Raw genomic sequence first — 24,538 nt, 5'->3', positions numbered from 1 at the left:
GGGCGAAAGCCCTAATAAGCAGGCATATACATAGAATGAAGGCTATTGCTAAGCACATTGGTTTGTGCTTAAATTGTAAGCCGCCCTGAGTCTTCGGAGAAGGGCGGGATATAAATGGGATTTAAATAAAAAATAAATAAAAATAAAAATATCAGTGTTTTCATTTTCCCACCAAGAACAAAATATTGGAATGTGGACAAGGACGGGCTTACTTACTGAGAGAACTGAGATCTGTGTTCTCTCATAGATTGAGAGAATCTGGCTTTGCTATTCTGACAATCACTGCAGTTAGCATGATTTTCGAGCCACTTCAAGATTTTTACCTGGATTTAGAAGTGTTTGTGTGATGGCAATGTTTACAGTAAGTAATGCTCTGATTGCAAGTAATGCAGGTGGAAGCTTTCATTCCAGTCAAAATGGCAGCAGTTTGTTTCTTATATGAAGTAATTTGATCTGAAACCCAACTGGAATCTTTATTAATGTTCCATAATGTACTAAATCACCTGATGTCCATACTGTTAACAGATACAGTAGATTCTGTACTTGTCAGCCTTACCAGGTAGACCAGACAGGAAACACACTAAGGTAATCTAACTCTACTTTCTTTGCAAGCTACATTAACAGAATCTTGCAAGCCTGAAAGTACAATTTTCTCGCGGTCCAGTTCCTTTTAAGCCTCTTGCCCTATCCACTATGCCAGGGGTCCCCAACCCCCGGTCCGTGGACCGGTACCGGGCCACGGCATGCCAGCAACTGGTCTATACAAACAAGCAAAGCCCCATCCATGGGATGCAGGCAGTACACAAAACTACATAATTTCCGGTCCATGGAACAACCTTTCTCTATGGAACCGGTCCCTGGTGCCTAAAAATTTGGGGATCTCTGCACTCTGCAGTTGCGGGTTGCCCTGTCTCTTATCTGACTGTTCCTAGGCAGCATCTCTTCTCTCAAGCTCTTTCCCACATACTGTGGTTGTGTGTGTGTGTGTGTGTGTGTGTGTGTGTGTGTGTGTGCATTTGTGTGCGGACAACAAACATTTAAAAAGGACTAGTTTAAACGTGAACTTCAAGAGGAAGAGCTGTACCAACACCCCGGACATCATTGTTGGAATACATAAGTAAATGCACAAGAGAAGAAGCCATAGAGAGGCCCTTTATCAACACTGGTCAAAAAAACACAGCCAAAATTCCAAGAAAGGAAATATGGAGGAGAGGAAGCAGACTGGCAATAGAAGAACTAGAAGATAAAGGGGTAACAGAAAGGGAAAAAAAAGAGAAGAACATCACAGTGAAATTATACCCAGTTTCTGCTATTTTCCCAAATCTCTGAGCCAGATCTCAAGACATACATTCAGCTTGGAGTAAGTGTGACAGGTACAGAGACTCCAAGTACTAATCCTGAGCATTTATACAGCTCTTGAGAGTTTAAAGCAATGCATCTAGATTATTTCAGTAGCCTGTACAAACACCTCTGTTAGGGAAGGTTCCCATATTGCAGATTTGGGTGGATGAGGGCCAGTTTTTATGTCATGTTTACTTAGACTTATGGTTAAGTATGAGTGCATTTGCTCGCTAGTGCCAATTCTTCCTTGTCTCTCCCACCCGCACTTCCAACCAGTATGACTAGCAAACAGCCATATTTGGGTAATATACAACTTAGTGTATGATGCAGGACATATATTACTTCCAGACTCAGTCAGCCAGAGAACATAACCATAAATAAATCTAGTACACGCCATAACTATATTGTCTGGTTGGCTGAGACCATGCATAGTGTATGTCTTACTCTCAGAGATATATTACACCAACTTTCTACAATCTGTGTGCCTCCAGATGTATGGATTAACTCCTCCAATTCCCTTTTGCTGAGCTGTCACCCAAACATCTGGAGAGTGAAGAAAGCTGGGGAAAACTGCAGTAAGCCCTATACCCTGGGAGGAGAAATCAGCAGCTGTCATAAGATGTGTTCCATGTTTATTCATAAGCCTGAGTAAATACAATGTGCAAATACAGTCAAAGAACTTCTTTATGTGATACGCTATGCTAGGTTGATGTTAAGGATGAAGAAGGCACTTATTTACTGCTTCTACAGTGAACCACAATTCACACATCTCCCTCAAGGATGGCCAGCATCCCATTTTTCTGTGATTTGATTTGCATTTTTGATACTTCGGTTTAAAAAAAAAACCCTGCATAATAATGGCCTGATCAGAGTCAGAGCTTCTCTGCATGCAGAATGCCTAAGTCTGTTTCATTATCTGTGCTATCCCCATTTTGTGATCCTCCCATGTAGATCAGCAAGGCTGCTGAGTGCTTGTCTGCAAGTGTATATGTTGAAAATAGAGCAAACAGCGCTTACAATTTGCATCAGATCCACTTTGTGGTGACTCTTTCACATTCCTACTTTCAGAGGCCAGGAAAGGAGGGAGAATGTAACAGATTAGCTCCCTTTGACTAGGTTCACAGAAGCAACGTAACTCTACGTTGTGTACATGTTGTGTGAGCTAATGCAGACAAAAACTCTTCCAACACGGGCAACCAGAAACTATAGATCAATGAACAAACTTTACATTTTTCATTCTGCAATGTCATACTGTTAAGCAAAGAGCTACAAGGCAGAACCCATGTTCTTAAGTAACCAATTGCTCAGAGATTTCAAAGAAAGAGACCAGGATAATATCAATACCTTCTGCAGTACATGACAATATTAGACTCAAGGGTTTGTTTTTTCTATCAAGTTGCTCTCCATTCTCATTTTACCAATGATTTAGAATCTAGACAGGGATTAAGCACATAATACCAGGGAAGCAAGTGTTCAAAATATGGTCATTATGTTATGGAATAAATGCCAACAAACTGTTGCCCTCCAGATGTATTGAACTATAGCATCCATTTTAGCATCCATTTTAATAGAGCAAAGGGATAATGAAACAGGGATATCTTATTTCTAGATAGTATGTTCGGAAGTAAAAAAAAGAATGATGTGAATAGAGCAATGGTGTGTGCAAGGTTTTTTTTAAAAAGAAAAATCTTGTGTTATTTTTACATAAAAGTCCTATGCGTTGGCATTCAAAATAACTCTACAGTATTTAGCTCACAGCAATAGTCTTGGTAAACAGAAACAACTAATATCACACCAATATCATTCATGGAAGAATGACAGCTAATTGTTGAGTATTTGGAAGCTGTCCAACAAAATATAAAAAACCCCTCCCCAAAAAGAAAACTATTTGTGAAAGTAAAGAAATAACATGCCTTACTTAAAAAATCTTCAAACTTCCTTCTCTCATGTTATGAACTGGTTACATAACTGATGCATTTGGGTGTGAGTTAGTGTCCATCTCCTGTTGTATGAATGATGCAGGCTAGGGAATTCTAGGAGTTCACACATCTTAAAGTTGCTGACATTGAGAAGACTGATTTGTACTAGATCATTTCTATTTCTATTTTTTTTCTGAGTACGGTAGTTCTGCCTAAAGATTTTGTTGGAGAAAACTAATTCACAAAATGCTGAAAGTATGAACGTGTATCAGAACAAATACAATAAATAATTGAAGATATATTCATTGTTGCTCAGTTGTCATAACTATGTACTGCACTCTCACCAAAAAGCTAAGTAATACAAGTCAGGATCATAAACACCTTATATTACGTTACCTGAAAGGTATGCAACTTTCTCCTTGAGGATTGGAAGGACTTCCATAGCTTTCATTTCATCATTTTTACGAAATCCTGAAGACAAAAACAAAATGGATATTAAGTCCAGTTGCACAGGAACAGTATCATTATTTTAGAGTCTTATCCTTTATATTGTTGGGGGTAGGATGCATTTTTGTTCTGCACATCTAAGAATAAAACAAAAGGTATGCTGATAATTTAAATTGTCAAAGAAAAGTTTTTATGAAATTTGAAGACATGGATACACTGAGTATACTTTACAATATCGCAACATGAAATCATTTTAAAGATTAAAGACACACAAGTAGTCCTCACTTTAAAGACACACAAGTAGTCCTCACTTTACCAGCTGACTGTTTAGCAAAAGTTTGAAGTTATGACCGTACTGAAAAAGGAGACTTATGACCGTCTTTGAAGTCGGGGCCCTCGCATCCCCCCTTGTTCACGTGATTGAGATTTGGGTGGTTGGCAACTTGTGTGCATTTATGATAGTCACAACCCCCCAGAGTCACATGATTGCCATTTGCCACTTTTACAGCCCAGCTTCTGACAAGCAAAGCAAGGTGGAATCTGACAAGTTGTGGTCACATGACATTGTGATTAAGAACCGTGGATGATTCCCTTAACAACTGCAGCCAGAACTGGCATCATAAGTGGATGCAGTTATGTGATGTTTTGTTTATGACCACATTGCTTAGTGATATGTTGCCAATCCTAATTGTGGCCGGTGAGTGAAGATTACCTGTACACATATTCTAAAAATCAGTGGCAGCCATTTGAAACAAGACACATTTTTCCTAAGGCATCAAGAATTTTGGGAACCTCTGCAGGGTATTTATTTTGGGGTTCCAATCCTCTTCAGGACATAAACCCCAATTATGCCTCTTTATGTCCATCATTAATTTTTTAAAAAATTTTTTGAGTAGATTAAGTAATGACCACATACAAAGGCGGGCAAGAAATTATCAGTACTAAAGTATCAATTCAGCCAGCTCAGAAAGGAGAGCCATAGCTCAAAATAGTTTCTGCTCTGATTCCCGGAATGTGGCATTTACGATCATGACAAATTCAGTCTGTTATTGCACATAAAATTTAAATCTATGTTCATTACCTGAATTGGGGAAAAATGCAATGAAGAAAAATATTTAATTACAAGGAGCTATTGATTTGTTGTAGCATATGAGGCAGAGACCAGGGTCCAAGGAAATTAGTTTTAAACCATGGATTTCAAAGCACTATTCCTAAACTGATTGAGGTAGGTTAGACCAGGGCTTTTCAACCTTTTAACCCATTGTACCACTTTTAGGATATGGCAACATCCGAGTACACCAGTTGCTAGCAAGGTGTCAAAAACCTGATGACCACAGAAAAAAGTGAAGTACAGCTAATCCTCGACTTATAACAGTTCGCTTACTGACCGAAGTTACAGTGGCACTGAAAAAAGTGCCCCCCAAGCCACAGCCGAGCAAGACACCCGCCTGCCCACCTGGCAGAGCTCTTCTTCCTGTCTGAGGTTTTCATTGTTGTGAGCATTTCTGTTGAGGATTGGCAGTGGAGGTGGGGTGGGGGGGTGTTTGGTTTTTATTCCTCCCGTCTGCTGGGTGGTTGCAGTAGGTTTTGGTCAATTCACATGACCCTGGGACACTGTGACTGTAGATTCCAACTGATCAGCGCTTCTTCTAGGCTCAGCAGAAGCACCAGGATCAGCGCCGAGCTCCAGCTGGAGCATGGCTCTGATCCTGGCACTTCCACTGAGCCCTGACAGCCCCGAACAAGCACTGATCCTGGTGCTTCCACTGAGCCCTGACTGCCCGGTTCAGCTCATTCCCCTCCCCCGCTACCACTTTTCTAGGATGGTCATGTACCACCTGCCAGGTGCCAAAGTACCACAGGTGGTACCCATACCACTGGTTGAAAAGCCCTGGGTTAGACAAAGTTAGCTGAGATTCAGTCCTACTGCAATCAGTGACAGAAGACAATAAATGGACAAATCTGCATAACACCATTTGCTAAATAAGTGAAATGAAACGTACAGAGAGGTACATCATTATATTCTTGTCAGTACTTGTCAAGTACTTGAAGCATTTTGTGGCAACTGGAAAGCCAACATTTTTCTTATTAAAGTAAAGGTAAAGGTTTCCCCTGTCCAGTTGTGTCCAACTCTAGGACCATGGAAGTGTGGTCATGTGGTCAGCATGACTATATACTGAGGCACACAGAATGCTGTTACCAGTGCTTTTTTTGTAAAAGAAAAAGGTGCCGGAACTCACACATGTCATACAACCCACCTTGCCTACCCTACAAGGTTCCATCCAAAAAAGGTGCCGGAACTCCGTTCTGAGCGTTCTATGAGAAAAAAAAGCCCTGGCTGTTACCGTCTAATTGAAGTGCTACCTATTTATCTACTTGCAATTTGCATGCTTTCGAACTGACAGGTTGGCAGGAGCTGGAGCAAGGAACGGGAGCTCACCCATCGTGCAGTGCTCAGGAGTCGAACCTGGGCAGTCAGCTTTCTAGCTGACAAGCTCAGCATCTTTAACTGCTGAGCTTTTCCCCAATCCCATCATGTTTGGGTGGGGGGAAGAGAGAAATAAGAAAAACTAGCAGCAGCCTGAATCAAAGCTGAAACTATCTCACGTGGGGTGAGATAAGACTGAGCCTTCTACAGTACATGCCTGCAGGAAATAAACAAGCCTGGCTAGCAGAAATATTTCACTCTTCCTCCTGGTTCTGTATCCAGAGCCTGAAAAAGAAAGCTAGCTGAATTCCACCACTCCCCTTTGCAATTCATTTTGCAGCATCATGGTTAAAGTGAATAAATGAAAACAACATTATGAACACATACTGTAGTTAAGGACTCCTCCCTCCCTTCACCTCCATTTAAATTATGATCCAGACTTAGACTTCAAGAATTACCCTTTAATATTATGGTTTGCAAGCATCTGTTCATTTCAGCAGTTTATTATATTCATTTGAGTTCCAGAAGCTTTCTTTGCAATGGATACTTTCATGAAACCCCTCACTGGAAGAATTTTTAAGTGTTTTTTAAAAGCTCCAGTAATCAAAGAGATCTTTTAACGTTTTTAGAAAGGAAACATGATGCCCTTAACACACAGTTCCACTGAGAAAAACAGGTTCTTAATTATTAAATGGGCTCCCTGTGTTTGAATCAATTAAAGCTTTAGTTGATAGGTCATAAACTGATTAAAGCTTGCAATTTTAGTAATAATGAAAACAGTATTCTATAACTGAAGGAAGTGTGCCAAAAGCAGAGTAATGAAAAGTATTCATGGGATGTTAGAATAGGAAATTTTAAGCACATCTCACAAAACTGGTTGTTATCATCATGTATATCCTCCAATGGAACAGATCCTGAAAACCACCAATCCAAGCTTTAGAAATAACTAAATTACCCAAATGTAATAATGAGTCAAATGATGGATATTCTGGATATCTCAGAAAGAAAGGGATTTGATCTTGAGACTGGGAAGTAATATAGTTACAGACTAACCAATTCATTTGATAATATTACTGTATAGTACATGAACATGGCCTAGAATTTATGTTCATATACCTCATTCATAATCATTTTGTTAGGAACATTAGCAAAACATTTAAATTAAAATGTTTTGTTCCACATTGCTTGGAAACTTTCTAATGAAAACCTTTTTAGGACTTCCGGTTTGCCATTGTGGCCACAGAGGCCACTGGAAGGCTAGCTCCGTCTTCCACGTTCGATTTTGTTCTGCTGGGGAACCCTGGAAAGGGTCAAAAGTTGCCCTATAGGGGCAACAAGCAAGGAGGGGACTCCCGCTTGATCGCGGGAGGGTGGCAGCCCTTCCGCTTGATCGAGGGCAGCCCTCCAAATCGGCGGAGGAAAGACCGGCCATAGCAATATGGCTCATCACCAAGCTGCAGACAGCCGAAGTCAAACTTACCATCAAGCATTTCTAAAGCAACGTGGATGAAACTGGGTGAGATCTGATCTTCTCTTTAAGATCTTAAGTATTTTATTTTCCTGTAAAAGCTGCCCAAAGTATCTTTTCCCCCTGTGAGGAGAGAGGGAAGGGAATTTCTACCCTACCCTCTAAGAACAGTGGCAACTGACTACCCAGGGGAGTTAAAGCACTAAAAGAACAATTTTAATCTAATTGGATTTATATGTTTCTGAAACTTGGGGACCAAAAGTTTTCTTATTTTTACTGGAGACTTTTGTTTTTATCTACAAAAACAGAAATAAAACTGGAAAAAGGACTGTAAAAAATTTTGACTTAAAAAACTTTAAACGGCATCGGTGTCATCTTGCGGCGCAGTTTGGTATTACAACTTGTTATTGCCTAAAAGAGACTTGGCTTGAAGCCCAGACTTCAGATAAAAACTCTTTCGACCTTGATAGATACCACCTGTGAGAAACAACTGTAAAGAGAATTTCTAGGTGGCATAACTGGCCTGCTTGAACTATGAATGTAAACCTTTACTGACTTTCAGAGCTATATGTGGGGAATTGCTTCCCTATTTCTTTAACTGAGGAATATTGGTTATTACATGAGATGATGAAATACCTTGGACTATAAAATCTTACTTGACAAATGACTTCTACTATAAAGACCACTTATAATACGTGAAATAGAGGTCCCATACCTAGTTATAAAATTATTTTTAATGTCTGATTTTAAAGTCCTCAACTTAATACACTATTAAGAGTATATGGATGAAGACGAGGAAAAGATCCTTGCCATGGTGAAAACAATACATGAAACCATTCTTTTAGCTTGTGACAAAATAAGATGCAACATAAAAGAACAAGATGCCAGCTTAGACATACAAACCCATATTTTAACTACAGCCAAAGAACTAACAATGGAGACAATAACAGAAGAAGTGGAACAATCAAATACTAAGACAGAGGACTCAATTGACCAACAAATACAGTTAATGGAAAATCCAGAAAAGGAAGTGACAACATTGAAAATGGAAAAGACTTTCTATATAAACCAGAATAAATTTGAGGAAAAAGAAGAACAGATTGAATGGAAGATAAACATATCAGGACAATCAAAGGGAATTGGAATAATAGGGAGACAATCTAATGAACACAAATGGGCTAGCCCTTCCAAAAAATGGCAACTAAATGGTCTCTCTTATTTCAAATAATATATATAATAATAGAGGGAAATCTATTTGATGATTTAAAAGCACTGACATGGAAGGCTAGTTGGCAAAGGAAGAAAGCCAGAAAAAGGCTGAAGAAAATTGGGGTTTTGATTTATTAGAGAGGATTTCATATTACTAATTAGAGGGTTAAAGGGAGAAGTTAAGATAAGGGAATTTTTGGTCATTAAATTTAAAATATTTGGAAATTAGTTGAAAATAAGGATTCTATGTTTAATATTTAAAAATTAGACCCAAAAGAAAAAAATATGAATGTGTTTGATCTATTAACCCAGACAATATATATATAATGGTTTTGATTTATTGAAGGGGATACTGTATTATTAATTAGATGATTTAATATGGTGGGAAATAGATAACTTTTAGAAACAAGACTATACTCAAATAGATAAGATGTGTATTTTGAATATTAGATTTTGTTATGAATTGAGATAAGGGAAACTTTGGTTACCTAAAGCTTGGAAATTATAAATATCAAATGTTAAATTTGAATATTGATGGGAAACTAAAAATTGGGAAAAAACCAATAACAGGATATTGATTGTCTATAAAGATTGAATGTAAAAGTAATTAAGATATGTATAAACTAAAAATTTATTGATAAATGTAATAATGATGTTTTTATCTAGTTGATATAATAACTGTATTACGAGATAGTAGATATTAAGGGGAAAAGAGAGGAAATAATTGATGTTGTAACTTGAGATTTGTATTAAAGATTTTTGTATGTTGATTGATCAGTGCTGAATCCTATCTACCACTCAATATCCCGGGGGGAAAAAAGACAACTGGGATGATTGAAAAATACTTAAGATGTTTTAAGCATTCCCATATCCAATCAGATGCAATAATTAAGCACATATCTGCAACCCATCCTGCCTGCACAAACACCTTATCAAGCCCCAAATCACAGCTAGTTGTTCTCTTCAATATAGCCCATGAACAGCTTAACAGTAGCAAAGACTTCTTCCTAATACGTATAAAAAGTATTGTTTTGTATTTGGCATTCTTCCTACAAAGCTCAAAAGGAAACCATCATCTTCCAATGCAGGCATTTACCTCTCTGAAAAAGAAGTTAACAACAAAATTTTACAAGGACTGGGTTCTAATTTGCCCTGGCACAGATTTTGAAAAAAAAAAACAGCAGTAAACCTACCTAGCAGGCTGGTAGCAACCTTTCAAAACCTTTCTCCATCTCTGAATACATGGTAAGTCTAGTCTCCTTCATCCCCAGTGACTGTCCTTTCTTCAAATCAGCTTCAGCCAAAGAGAGAAGGGCTATAATCGCTACCTTCTATTTTACTGGCTAATTGTCAGTCTTCCTAGGTAGACCAGACAGGAAATACAATCAGATGAGCTAATTGTACTTTATTGCAAGGTTGCATTAATAGAACCTTGCAAATCTGATCGTACTAACCGCCTGCGGTGTCTTTAACAGACTGAGAAGCTGGAATGTGTGTGTTCCTGAGTTTCTTTCTCTGCCCATTATGCAGCTGTGGACAATGGCCTCTGTTATCTGATCATTTCCTAGGCATCCTCCCCACTCCCCATTTCCAAGGTCCTTCCCACAGAAGTCTTTCTAAAATTAAGCCTTTTGAAGAATGTCTGAACTCTAGAACAGTAAAACAAAACATTCTTTGATCCTGGGATAAAAATCCAAGAATAGCTGCAGCTCCAAGCCCAGAATGTTCCCCTACATGCTACTTTCACTACTCCAGTTTCAAATAGATCAATTGCTCTGGCATCTGCCATTATTTGGGGAAAAATGTAACACATTTGCTATACATTTGATTTGAAAATTATTAGTTCTAGTAATATCCCTTCTCTGATTTATAGTACTTTACAAACTCTTATTTATACTACCAGTGCTTTTTTTGTAAAAGAAAAAGGTGCCGGAACTCACACATGTCATACAACCCACCTTGCCTACTCTACAAGGTTCCATCCAAAAAAGGTGCCGGAACTCCGTTCTGAGCATTCTATGACAAAAAAAGCCCTGGATACTACACAATTTGTAATTAAATTGGCATCAAGTTTTCTTCTGATTGACATTAATGGGTTTCTATGATATCATATAAGTATCATCATGATAGCTAAACAAGGTAAACCTAGAATAGGAACTGTAGATTTGAAAGTTGAAAAACCACCAAGGCGGAGATCTAGGTCAGTACATCCCAAACCTTTTCCTTTATTACCCCAAATCACTTATCCGAAAGTTTTATTGAACTTCAAGGACTGACGATAAGTCCCTTCCTTCAGCACCATTAATAAATTCTAATGGTTGCTTAATGAATGGTTGTAACTTGAGAATTATATTATTATATTATAAAAACAACATCTTGGAATTTGATGGCATTTCACCAAATTACCACTAGTAATTTCATTGATTTTGGCCTTCATAGGAAAACTTTGGGAGATTTTTGAATATATTTTAATACATGTGACAATATTTAAATCGATTTAAATGTCCCAATTGTGATGGGTAATGGGTTGGTGTCATTACTCAAAGAAAAACTACTTTTACCCAATTGGGGGTAATTTACCAAGGTTTGGGAAGCATTGATCTAGGCAAATCAGCTTCTTAATGGGGCAAAGTAAAATACTTACTTTTTTAGAATTAAGAATCAAGCTCAATATGGGGGAGTCTTTACCTTTACTACAGCTTCCATTTAAAGTCTTTTTTGGGGGTATGTGTATGTATGTGTGCGTATGAGTCCGTTTTGATTCTGGGCAACTGCCTGGACAATTCTACACAGTTTAGTTGGCAACATTTTTGGGTTGACAATTGCCTTCTGCCTAGGGCTGAGAAAGAGTGACTGGTGCAAAGTTAGCTTCATCTATGACTAGAACTCATGGTTTCCTGGTTTCTAGTCTAGAGTCTTACCATTACACCAAACTTGCTCTCAGTATCATATTTGGCAGTTCAGAACTAAGTAGTAATGTCCTGTATTTAATTAGGTCTTTCTGCCACTAGAATTGAAATCATTATCAAAATAATGTACACTTATTACTGCATCCATTCATAAAGCCCAGAGAGAACTTACAGAGCAAGTTCCAGGTCATCACACTGAATTTATAACAGAGAACCTTATGATTTAGCATAATCATGGGTAAAATCAGTACAGGTTTAATGTAAACAAAGGAATAAGCAAGCATTCTGATGGTAGATTAATGGGTAGCAAATATTTTAAGTGAATAAACTAATGTGATTAAAAAAAACCTGTATTTTTTATCTCCTGATTAAAACATTAGCCATAATATTACCTGAATCCCCACACTATTCTAAATTTAACTTCCTTTTTCAGCTAATTTATTTGAGCCAATCGAGGAACTTTTCGATGTGGTTATACATGAAAAAGAACCTGTCTTATTTCTGTTCTTCAATTAAAATATTCAGCAATTGGGGAATTGCTTAAGAAAATCTGAGAATTTCCCTTTTAAACAGCAAAGTTAATGAGGTACACACATGAACCAAAACAAAATGGGAGTCCTTTGTGAAATAAGAGATATTTTCTATTATACTTGTCATGATAATCAAATGGATTTCAATAGAAATCAACCTTTTAACATGGCATTCAAGCTCACTGCTCTAGATTTAACCCCAGAATTTCAATCCAGTTCAGCAATTAATAATAATTATTTTTTTTAAAAAAAATAATCTTTTGCATTTTATTGTGGATTAACTGTTCAGAAATAAAGAAAGAAGGTGCCTATTTCATCTTAAGAATATTCATATATTTACTTTATTCACAGTGTTCCCTTTTGGGAGATAACCAAATTAGAACATTTATATTTTAGATTTGAACTGGGAAGATTTCAAAAATCACCGCATATATCCACCGAGCTATATACTGTATATCTGCATCAATCTCTACTTACACACACTTCAAGCTGGCATTCTCAGCACCACACATTAATAGAGATGATGTCATCTTTTCAAAATCAGAGCAGTCTGCTGCTCCTGCTACTGTTGTTCCTTCCACTGCAGTGCCTGCAGTATTCAGAGGATTTGCAAAAGACAAGGCAGCCCAGAAAATAAATAAATAAATAGAAACTGGATTGGGGAAACTCAGGAAGAGAGGTGGCTTATTGAAATCCTGCTTGGACAGTTATTTTAAAAGAAAGAGAAGAAGTATTTTTGGGGGTCACTGCATTCTGTGAATTTATGTTATGTGGTTGAACAAAGCATCTTTGATACTTTTCGCAAATCTAAATTGACCTGCTCAACAATATTTTTCACAGAATAATGGGTGTCCTCAGAGAAGCAAGTACCGGAGTCAAATCTGAATAATTTCCACTGTTCTTTTAGCTTGCATCATTTCATTTCCTCTTTCTAAGAAACCACAAATGTAGCAAGATATAAAGACCTAACGATCAGAATTGTAAACCAAAATAGGACTTTCTCAAAATGTAAGCAATAAAAATGGAAGTGAAATGATTTGTTTTGATTAGAGTTGGTGGTTTGGTTTTTTATTTTTTTCCTCGCATTTATTTTTTTACAATATGTTGTAATAGAATCCATAAAGCTTGATCGTAACCTTTGCACCTTTAAAGCCTCTTAATTAGATGTTTTCCATATGTTTAATAATCTTAGCATCACTGTCTATCTGCTGCAGCTACCAATGATTTCAGCACAATAACAGACGTCTTTCTATTTCGATTTTGTGATTAGAATTATTTCTAGACAGGACTACATAGGTATTGTACATTTTGTGCATATTTTGGAAAAAGTGCACAATAAAATTACTTTTTTTAACTTCAAGGTAATGAATAACAAACCTTTTGTTAAACTGAAAAACAGGTATATACTGTGGTCTAATCAAGATTAGCGCTTTGTGATGAACCTGAGGGAAAATCTCATGCATGTAATTTTAAAGATCAGTTTGTGTCTCTCTGTTTAACAAAATGATATAGTTTATTTTCTATATTTTGGTGCGTGCACACACACACACACAATACAAGACATGCAAGGATTTTCTTGAAACTTAAGAGATTCAGCTACATTTTGAATTTTTATTCCTAAAATATTATGTCATTTGATATCAAATCTTCATTACAAACAGAAAAGGTACAAATGCCATTAAAATGTCAGAATTCTACATTGTACACTCTGCAAAATTTCTGGAAAATGATCCAAGGAGTTATTTAAACAAGCAGTCACAGCACAGACAACTCCATGTAGTGGATCTACATAATATCCTATGCCAGAAATATGTAATTCATAGCCCAATTGCTTTCCCATGAGCTCCAAAGGCATAAATCATCAACATTGCAGGTTCCCTGGATTTTAAAAAGATATTAAGAGTGTCTTAACTATTTCTAAGGTTTCAAGCACATATTTTTCCCCTTATTTTGAGTATGCCAGTTAAAAGTATATGATTAATTCTTCCATTACTGCTGAATATATTCTGATCTTGCAATGAGTATCACTTCACAGTGATGTAGCACAAAAACACACATTGAAATTCAGAGCATGTTATATTAGGCAGTGCTATTTGTGAAGCAAATTATACTGAGTATAACATAACATTTGAACATGATACCTACAAGCTCCTAAAATGATTACATATGCATTATTCCCCCAACATGTACTGATATACTGTGCCAATCCCACCAATCAATAAATTTGATATACTTTTGGCTTAACAATACACAAATCTAAATATCAAATTGTATTAATGATCAGCAGAAAAAAAAGCTAATCTGCTAACTAGAAGGAATATAAAAATAAAGCATTGTTGTATTAGTTATTAGGGCATCTGCATTTTCTCACCCCTTTCCTATTGCTGACATTGTACAATTGCTTAACTTGTTTTATCTTTGTGATCATCTAGCAGTTCGTTTTAAAAATCAATTAGTTACAACACTTTCTAAATTCCAACCTAATTCTGCCTTACTTTGACTTACCTCTTTTCTCTTGTCAGAAAATTAAATTAAATTAAATAGCCAAACAAACTGGAATGATATAGGAAATGCTTAGGAGGAAAAGAAGAAAAGGAATCACTGCACATCAATTTCATTGCAAATATGAATCCTAATGTAGTTCAAGAAGAAGCAAACCTCTTATTCAGAGCATATAGCTACGTGCAATCTGTTAGCTAACCCTTTTGCTTCCTTGGTCTGGCACACTTCCTCCAGTTTGTCTACATCTGTGTAGGAAATACTTAAACTCTTTTTATAAATCTGAAATATGCTGCACAACAACAGCACAAAGTTATAAGCTACTCTGCAACTCAGGAGGCAGCAGTATTATCATAGACTAGAGAACAGAAATGCACAGGCCTTGGATAGGTATAGAATCTTGAATTTACAACCACAATCAAGTCCCAAATTTCTGTTGCTAAGTGAGACATTTGTTAAGTGAGTTTTGCCCCATTTTATGACCTTTCTTGTCATATTTGTTAAGTGAATCACTGGGGTGATTGTTAGTAACATGGTTGTCAAGTGAGTCTTGCTTCCCCATTGATTTTGCTTGTCGGAAGGTTGCAAAATGTGATCACGTGACCCCTGGGACCCTGCAACTGTCATAAATATGAGTCAGGTGAAAGGCATCTGAATTTTGATCACATGACCATGGGTATGCTGCAACGGTCATAAGTCCTTTTTTTCAGTGCCGTTGTAGCTTTGAACAGTCACTAAACAAACTGTTGTAAGTCAAGGACTACCTGTAGTCAGCTTGAAGTATTAAAATAAAGAAGATCTCACCTTCGTACCATTCGTGCTCTTGTTTGTAATTTTTATCTGATGCTTACTAAATGTCCATGTTCTTATATTTATGTTTATATTGTATTGCAAGCTGCCCAGAGTTGCTTTGGATGTGGGCAGCACATTAAATAAACAAACAAAGAAATAAACAAGAATACAGGATATAGAGAAGGGTCCTTGATGGCCCCAAAATTCTACACAGCCCTTCCCCTTCAAATCATAACATTGAGTTTGGCATGCTACAAACTGTGGGAGCATAACCAACAAGTAAGAAGTTCTGTCTTCTTATATACAGTAATATATGCTCAAATAACTTGCTTGAGGATAGCTCTTCAGCTGTGGAATTTCTTCCTGGTAAAAGTATGTTAGAACTTCATGAGGAGTTAAACAATTAGTTTTTGGGCTACAGCTTCTTGGGAGCTGCTGTTTCCCTCCCTGTTAAGTTTTTCATGATGCTACAGTTGTACTGATTTATTGGTTTATTGTTTTGAGCCGCTTTGAGTTGTGTGTACATATCTATAATCCAAATTTGAATGTGTGGATCACTTGTGGCAAAAGTGCATGCCAACCTCCATACGCTACATTTTAGCATTTTGAAATTACGTTCCTTTGCAAAGATCCATCTGGGATACTGACCCCAGAAGAAATCTTTAAACCTAATTTCAAGATATAATTTGGGTTTGGCCTTTTTGATACTGGTGTTAAGATAGAAAGACAAGTGCAGCAAGGACTACAAGCCTCTTATTCTTCCAGGACCTCTCTTTTTATATTAAAGAAAAGTAACACAAGGATCTGCAAATGATACGAAAGATCCACTGAACAATAAATTAGTCATACCGGGGATTATACTTTTCAACACATCTGAGCAGATGAGAATATATTTCTCTAAATTTGGGAACAAATCTTAATTACTGCAAACCTGGCTATATGAAAATACAGTAAATAGTAGTAGTACTTAAGGCTTTCAACACCGGAAACAAAATGAAGAGCACCTATATTACAGTTAAACTAGTTCAACCTCAAGTTTTAGCAAAAAACATTCAGCTGATCTGTAGTGGCCCATAATTATCTAAGGACAACTGGAGATAACAATGAATATGCCCAATTCTCTAAAACCATAAGCTCCTTAAGAAACATGAAGTTGACATTAATCCTATGTATTCTTAAAAAAACTAACCACAAACATTGTGATATTTTATATTCCATTAATAGACTTCTAAGAGCAAACTAAGCAATGGTATTAACTGACTCCATGAAAGCAAGCTAGAGGAAAACTGACAAGAACAATACTTGGGGATCTTGCCAAATCTTCAATTTCCTGTACTGTTTGGAAAAAACAATGCCTTGGTTTTATATGAATTCATTGAGTAGTTTGAACAGTTTGACAATAATTTACTAAATATGAAGAGCATAAGCCCTATACCTAGAATTCCTGTTCAGTTAAACCCATTTTAGTTACTAGCAAGAAGTAAAATTTAACTAGTTCCTGTCAGCATTTTTTCTACTGATTGTTCACTTACTCTTGAAATTCCATGTATAAGATCCAAGGAGTCTCTGCCAGCCAAACCTGATTTCTAAAAAGCTTTCAGAAATCAAAACCTAACCAGATCAGCAACACCAATTTTCAAGAATTATGGTCAGTGGTGGGATTCAGCCAGTTTGCACCACTTCGGCAGAACTGGTAGCTAATTTTTTGTTGCCCAGGCCAAGAATGGACTTCCAGAAGGGGCATCCACGCAGAGAACCGGTTGTTCACATATTTGAATCCCACCACTGACTATAGTCCTCACATATTTATTAGGACAGTTACAGAAAATGGTAGATGCCTCCAGAAAACCTAAGCCACAAGATTGGCAGGAAACAATCTGAAGAGTTAAAGGAAAGAAAAAGAAGGCATCTGCAAGTTATTGAGCAGGGATCCCCAACCCCTGGTCCATGGTCGGTACTGGTCCGCAGCATGCCAGAAATCGGTCTTCGGAAACCAGTGAAGCCCCAACTGTGGGATGCAAGCAGCATGCAAATCTACACCCCCTCTGGTCCGTGGAAAAACCTCTTTCCATGGAAGTGGTCCCTGGTGCCCAAAATGTTGGGGATCTCTGTTATAGAGAGATATTCTGCCTATATTGAGAGCACTTACATTTTTGATGCAGTATGCATTTACCTATGCTGTGGATGTAGCATCAACCTGTCTTCTCTGAAATGGATACCATGTTTGTGAAATTAGATACATAACTTAGCATTTGGGTTTTAACATTGTCCTAGAGTTCATACTTAGATATGTGACCAGCTCCTGAGCCTCCTCTGTTTGGCTTTCATGAAATGAGTGTTTTCTACTTGACCATTCCTGCCATTTTGTGAATGGACATTCCTCTTTCCTAGGAGTTCCTGCAGCTTAGCTTTACCCAACATGGTGTTATGTATATGTATTAAATAAGTTACCCACCCTACATAAGTAAGTATAAATTATAGCCTATGATGAAACAAAAGTCTACTGACTGCAATGGGGCACAAGATTTGATTTAATCAATAAGGACAAAAAATATATACTTTAGGATTAAACAAAATCTGACAGTCAAAGCAAGATGATCTGGTCAAATGTTATTCTCAGTTGACACAGAAGTTATAAGGAAAATATTTTAGTTGGAAACAACTGAAATTTATCTACATCAGGAAGGATGCCAATATAAACATAGATATTAGACTCAACAGGTTACAGATGTGAATCTGAAGAATTCCTTTGAAGGTAATATTGTTGATAACTCTGTAGAGATTCTCTCCATGTTCTTGGTGCATAATATTTCATAGTGAGCTGAAAGAATTTCTGATGGATCCTTAGGGAGATAAAGCAATCTCTCTAAGCTTAATAGTGCTACTGAAATCATCTTTCCTTTCTCTCTAAGTCTTGCCCTGTTGACCCACTACATTTAAGGTCTAAAAACCTATAGGAAAGAAAAAGATAGTTTACCAAGTTTATGTTAAAATTACACATGCCACAAATTTCATTTTAATTAGGACTGAACGTACATTATTTAAATGCCAAATTCTTCATACGCAGTGTGTCTTTTCTTGTAGGTAGGTAGGTAGGAAGGAAGGAAGGAAGGAAGGAAGGAAGGAAGGAAGGAAGGAAGGAAGGAGTTGGGATATGGACTAATAATAATAATAATCTCTTGTGATTATTCACATTTTTATACATTAAAATGATGTTTATTAAAACTGATCATTTTACAAGTATGGATATGGTCTTTACAAGTCCATACTCATTATAGTATTCCTAATTTCTTGGCCTAAGCTAAGGTTTGATAATGGCCAGATAAGTATGAAATTTTCTGGCAAGATGCTTGACTGTGAGTGGCAAGGCCTATATAATGAATTACATCACAAGACTGTAGTTTCACACATTCATTCTATTAGGCAAATATTATAATCAGCACAACATAAAGATATTCCCTCAAGACAATTCCAAATACAGATTTATGGACTACTTGGCATCTTAATAACTGTAACTGCTGAGAATCTGTCATATATATAAAAGGGAAAAAACAGGACTAAACAGTATCACCTGAATGAATAATGTTGCTGTTATTTCAGTGCACTCAATCAAACCTGAGAGTTATTTCACCTTGCCATACATTCAAATTCTTCAACAACTACAAATTAAAACAGTCATAGGCATGAACAACTCATAACACTTAGAAATGATCCTAATTTATCTGAAAATAAGGATAAATGATTTTTCTTTCTGCAGAATCTGACTAGGAAGATTCTATAATTAGAATACATAAAACAGCAATAGGAATAGCACTTAGACCAAGGGTCTTCAAATTTGGTCCTTTTATGACTTGTGGACTTCAACTCCCAGAATTCCTCAGCCAGTGTGCCTTGTTGAGGAATTCTGGGAGTTGAAGTCCACAAGTCATAAAAGGGCCAGGTTTGAACTTACTTAGACTTATATATACCATTCCATAGTAGTTTACTGCACTCTCTGAATGGTTTACAGAGTCAGCCTATTGCCCCCAACAATCTGGGTCCTCATTTTACTAACCTCTGAAGGATGGAAGGATGAATCAACCTTGAGCCCTGTCAAGATCAAACTCCTGGCTGGGAGCAGAATTAGCCTGTGATACTGCACCACCAGGGCTCCTATATACCAAGCAGTCAAATTTCTAAATAATGCACACATTATAAATTGCATTTCATTTAAATATTACTGCATGAATAATTACAATGTACTCAAAATCATTTTGATACACTAAATTCATTAAAAAGTTGAGGATACCTAAATCCTCTTTTTGCATGTAGGAAAGAGCCTGTGTATATAGTGGATACGATATTGTAACAGAAGCATCCAAAATTAAGTTCACTTTCTGACTTGGAAGCTGAATGATCAACTTTACACTCAGAATGACTTAAAAATCACACACCAGAGATCTATGGATGTGCCACATTTAGTACCATAGCTGTAACTTACGTTCATATTTTCACATTTGAAACCTTAATATGTCTGAACTTTCCAATACGGTCACACATTTCCAAATGTACTTTTACACCCTTGAAATTCTGGATTCAGCTTTGAAGTGGTTTGGCACTGACTATTTCAAACCTATTTTTTAAGTTTAAGGATTAGCTGAATTATGAGGACTTAATGAGAATAGAATAGAATAGAATAGAATAGAATAGAATAGAATAGAATAGAATAGAATAGAATAGAATAGAATAGAATAGAATAGAATAGAATAGAATAGAATAGAATAGAAGTTGGAAGGGACCTTGGAGGTCTTCTACTCCAGCCCCTGCTCAAGCAGGAGAACCTATACCATCTCAGACAAGTGACTCTCCAGTTCTCCTCTTAAAAATCTCCAGTGATGGAGCGCCCATGATTTCTGATGGCAAGCTGTTCCATTGGTTAATTGTCTTCACTGTTAGGAAGTTTCTCCTTAATTCCAGGTTGTTTCTCTCTTTGATCAGTTTCCAACCATTGTTTCTTGTCTTGCCCTCTGGGTGCTTTGGAGAATAGTTTGACCCCCCCCTCTTCTTTGTGGCAGCCCCTCAAATTATGAAGACTAACAGCTCTGTTTTCTAAAGCAGAGGGTCTTCAGAATATTTACCCATGCATTTTGTTATTCTTCTTTTTCTTGATATTGTTTTACAAAAGGCACTTTTGGGGTTATCAATCTGTTTCTGAACACAGCTAAAACCTAAAACCAAGTTGGGAAGAGGGAAATTTAACCAAGGGAATGTGCCATGTCATGGTACCAAAAGCTAGTTCCAAGGTCCCCCATAATACAAGGAAAGCTACCTATTTCATTGACATTTACCAGAACTGTGTAAGAAAAACACCAGTATTCCTAAACCACCTTGTTTTCATACATTAAATCCTATCAATCATTTACCACTGCACATTTTACTCTAGGTGCCCACCTCTGTTAATTATCAGCTTTGTGGTTTTCTTCTCATACCTACTAAAAGGTGGTTTGGGTTTTGCCTCCCTCTTTTCTTCTCATCCTCAGCCTAACTCCCTGTAGCAGTTGAAACTCCCCCATATATGGCATTTGTTTGAAAAGACCACAAATTATTTTTCGTATTTGTCTCAGGTAAAAATCAGGGATTTCCTATTATCCACCGGCACTAAACCCAGATGCGAAACCTTTCTGAAAACCATAAGAAATGAGCTGCACACAAAGGGGGTGGGTAGTGTGGGGGAACTCTACACCCTTCTTTAACGTAGGCAAGTGGTTGCTATTAGCAACCCATATTCCCTCCCCCCCCTTGCTTTAGCGCAATGGATAAAAGCAGCCTCCAATCCCCAAGCCGATGTCCCAAAGATTCCACATTGACAGTTGCACGTTGTATGTAAAGACAGCGCAGACCTTTTCTCCCTTGTAAGCAGGTACACTCCCGAGACAATTGAGCACCCAGGGGCGATGCAAAAGACAATATAAAAGCCAGGAGGGACAAAAAAAAAGAGAGAACATTACAGTAGCCTTGAAATCCCTCCTGGATAATGAACCAGTGTAACCCAGCGCATCAGTACGAAATGCAGCAACAGGAATCTCTATCTATAAGTCAGCAGCCCATGCAGCAGAATGGATGACATCATCCTTTTGCAGAGCTGAGACAGTGAATACGCTTAAATCGAGGACCCAGCCAGATGGAACTGCTTTCCCTCTGCTCCTGCAGTTGCCACCTGCCTCCCACCTTCGGAGTCTGAACATGACGCAAAATTAAAAAAAGATCGTCTTGTCAAAGCTTTCTTCCTACATCATCTCCCTTCTATTATGGTCTGCAGATGTCAAAATAACCCAGCACATATATTTTTTTTCCCCTACCCCCATTCCAAACAAAGCATCTGATGAAGCTTGCTTTTACTGTACCACAAGATGGTTAACAGATGGTATCCCCACGTTAAACCCCGCAAGGTTGAAACTCTAATTCACCACCACCACCCTCAAACGAACAGATGGGGGAGAATGTTGGGCTGGTAGGGGATACGAGTAGTTTGCTTTTTATTTTCTTCTCTTCTTCATAAAATCTTCTTTGCTTAAGAGAGAAGCAACTGCCCTGTATTAAGGATTGCAGTTCCCAGATATGCTGCAAGAATTTTGGCGACACCTTCCCTCGCGAGCCCATTCATCCAGCTGCTTCACTCATATTATGTTTTTGTCTACTAAAGTGACATTTTGTCCACTAATGAACACCGGTGATATAAACGACAAACAGCAAACACACATTTTCAAGCACTCGCGCTGTAAATGAATTCCGTTTGCAATAGCCAGCACACTAATACAAAAATCTAAAGCTTTACCTGTAATCCTAGGGCTCTTAATAGGACCGGATAGTCTGTATTAGTTTTCCAGCATTCACTTCTGCTCTGCAAAAAGCCACTGAAGGAATTTTTTTTTTCTGCCTGCATTTTTAAAGGTCCTCAAGTGAACGCATTGCATTTCTCCAGTCCTAGTCGAGTCTCACGACTGGATGAATTTTAAGAATTGCTCAACATTTCTGAACCACTCTTTAACTCGAACTTTGTAACTTTCCCTATGTTTAGGTATCCACAAACTGTATTCATCTGAATCTTATGGAAAATCTTGGCTGCCATTAGGAGACAACTATGAAAGTACAGTCAGGTGAAAAAGTAAATACATACCTGTATATAAAGTTTTCTTTTTTTAATGTATGCAAACTATCAATGTTTTAGCATCCTTCAAACCGTTTAAAAAGATAAAGGTGATGCAAATGAACAGAAACAACTGTAAAAAATTGACTTTGCAATCATTCATTCAATTAAAAAATGAAGACATATACCATTTCCTTCTATGGATAAAGTAGAAACAGTCTCCCACTCTCTGGCATCATCTGGGAGGATTTTTTTTTTTTTAGCTGTGCAACATTTGAGGGTTACTTGCATGCACAGACCTTTTCAAAGCTCGGTGGGATTTATATCTGGGCTTTCACTTGACCATTTCAGAACCTTCTATCTTTTCCTCAGCCATTCCTTGGTGGATTGACCAAAATGTTGAGGTTTGTTTTCATGTGGTAAGTCTACTTTGGGGTAAGCTTCAATCCGTGGAAGGGATGGTCTGATATTATCTTCAAACACAGCCTGCTACAATGAAGAATTCATAATAGATTTTATGATGGTATGTTGCCCAGGCTTGGACGGGGCAAAGCAACTTCAGACAACAACATTTCCAACAACACCATGTTTTACAAATGGTATCGGGTTCTTCTGATGAAATGCTGTCAAACATGTCTTCCAAATAATTCCATCTTTGTCTCCTGTATTCAGAGCACATTGTTCCAGAAGTCCTGGCCTTTGCCTAGATATTTGTGAGTAAACTTCAGCCCTGCCATGATGCTGTTCCTGAACAGCAAAAGTTTTCTTCTGATACACCTCCCACGTAGAACTAATTTGTGCGGTTTCTTTCTACATGGAAAACTCATGCATACTGACATCAATTGAGAAGAGCTCCGTGTAGCTCATGTGATGACATTATGGAACTGTTAAGATATTTCTTTCAGCATCCTATGTTCTGCACTCCGGGCTGAACTTGCTGAGAAAACCTGTGGCCTGGGCAAGTTGAGGGTTGTTTGAAATCCTTTCTATTTGTCAATGATCTTCCAGACAGTGGAATGATAGATGTCCCTTTGTTTAGCAATCTTTCAAAATCCCTTCCCAAGACTCTTAGGCACGTAGGAGAGCTCTTTCAATCTAGGCCTGGTGATACCACCCACTTCAACAACAAAGGGCAAATCAAACTAAGTGTCTGAGATTTAAACAAGACAAGTTCCTCCCACATCCTCTCTAACAATGTTTGCACCTGATTTGGTGCATTTGATTCTAATTTTAAATATTAGAGGCAGTGATAACTGTAAAGGTAAATCTTACTTTTTTCCACGAGACATACTTTTTCAAATGATTGCATATGCTCCTTTTTTAAATACTTGCACAATCTAGGCTCATCAGCAAGAAAAGCCCAGATGACAAAAATTAAGTAACTTGATTTTTACTTGCTGAAGGATCTCATTCTAATATTCTAAGAGATTCTGAATTTCTTTTCACTTATTATAAATCTCCCACATTATTTGCCAGGTCATCTAGATCAGGGCTTTTCATCCAGTGGTACGGGTACCACCTGTGGTACATTGGCACCTGGAAGGTGGCACATGACCATCCTAGAAAAGGGGTAGCGGGGGGGGGGGAATGAGCTGAACCGGTGGCAGCACCGCACAAGCCTGAGCGAGAGATGGCTGGAGCTGCAGGACTGTCAGGGTTCAGCGGAAGCGCCAGGATCAGCGCTTCTTTGGGGCTGTCAGAGCTCAGCGGAAGGGCCAGGTTCAGAGCCAGGCTCCAGCTGGAGCCTGGCGGTGATCCTGGCGCTTCTGCTGAGCTCAGAAGAAGCACCGATCAGCTCGAATGTTGCAGCATCTCCAGGGTCTTGTGATTTACATTCAGATGCTTGGCAACTGATTCATATTTATGATGG

General features: G+C 37.7%; 1 protein-coding gene across 2 annotated transcripts in view; it reads right to left on the bottom strand.

The window, feature by feature from the left end:
- Positions 1–24,538, bottom strand: part of TRIO (trio Rho guanine nucleotide exchange factor) — a 257,034-nt gene that overhangs the window by 174,591 nt on the left and 57,905 nt on the right. For both annotated transcript variants that reach the window (XM_083358364.1, XM_083358365.1), the window contains exon 2: positions 3,657–3,731. In XM_083358364.1, the coding sequence (XP_083214490.1) occupies positions 3,657–3,731 (75 nt within the window). The remainder of the gene's footprint in view (positions 1–3,656; positions 3,732–24,538) is intronic.

This window comes from Vipera ursinii, assembly GCF_947247035.1.
Source record: "Vipera ursinii genome assembly, chromosome: 3".
NCBI lineage: Eukaryota > Metazoa > Chordata > Lepidosauria > Squamata > Viperidae > Vipera > Vipera ursinii.
The sequence above is the reverse complement of the archived record's forward strand: the minus strand, read 5'-3'. Positions and strand labels throughout refer to the sequence as shown.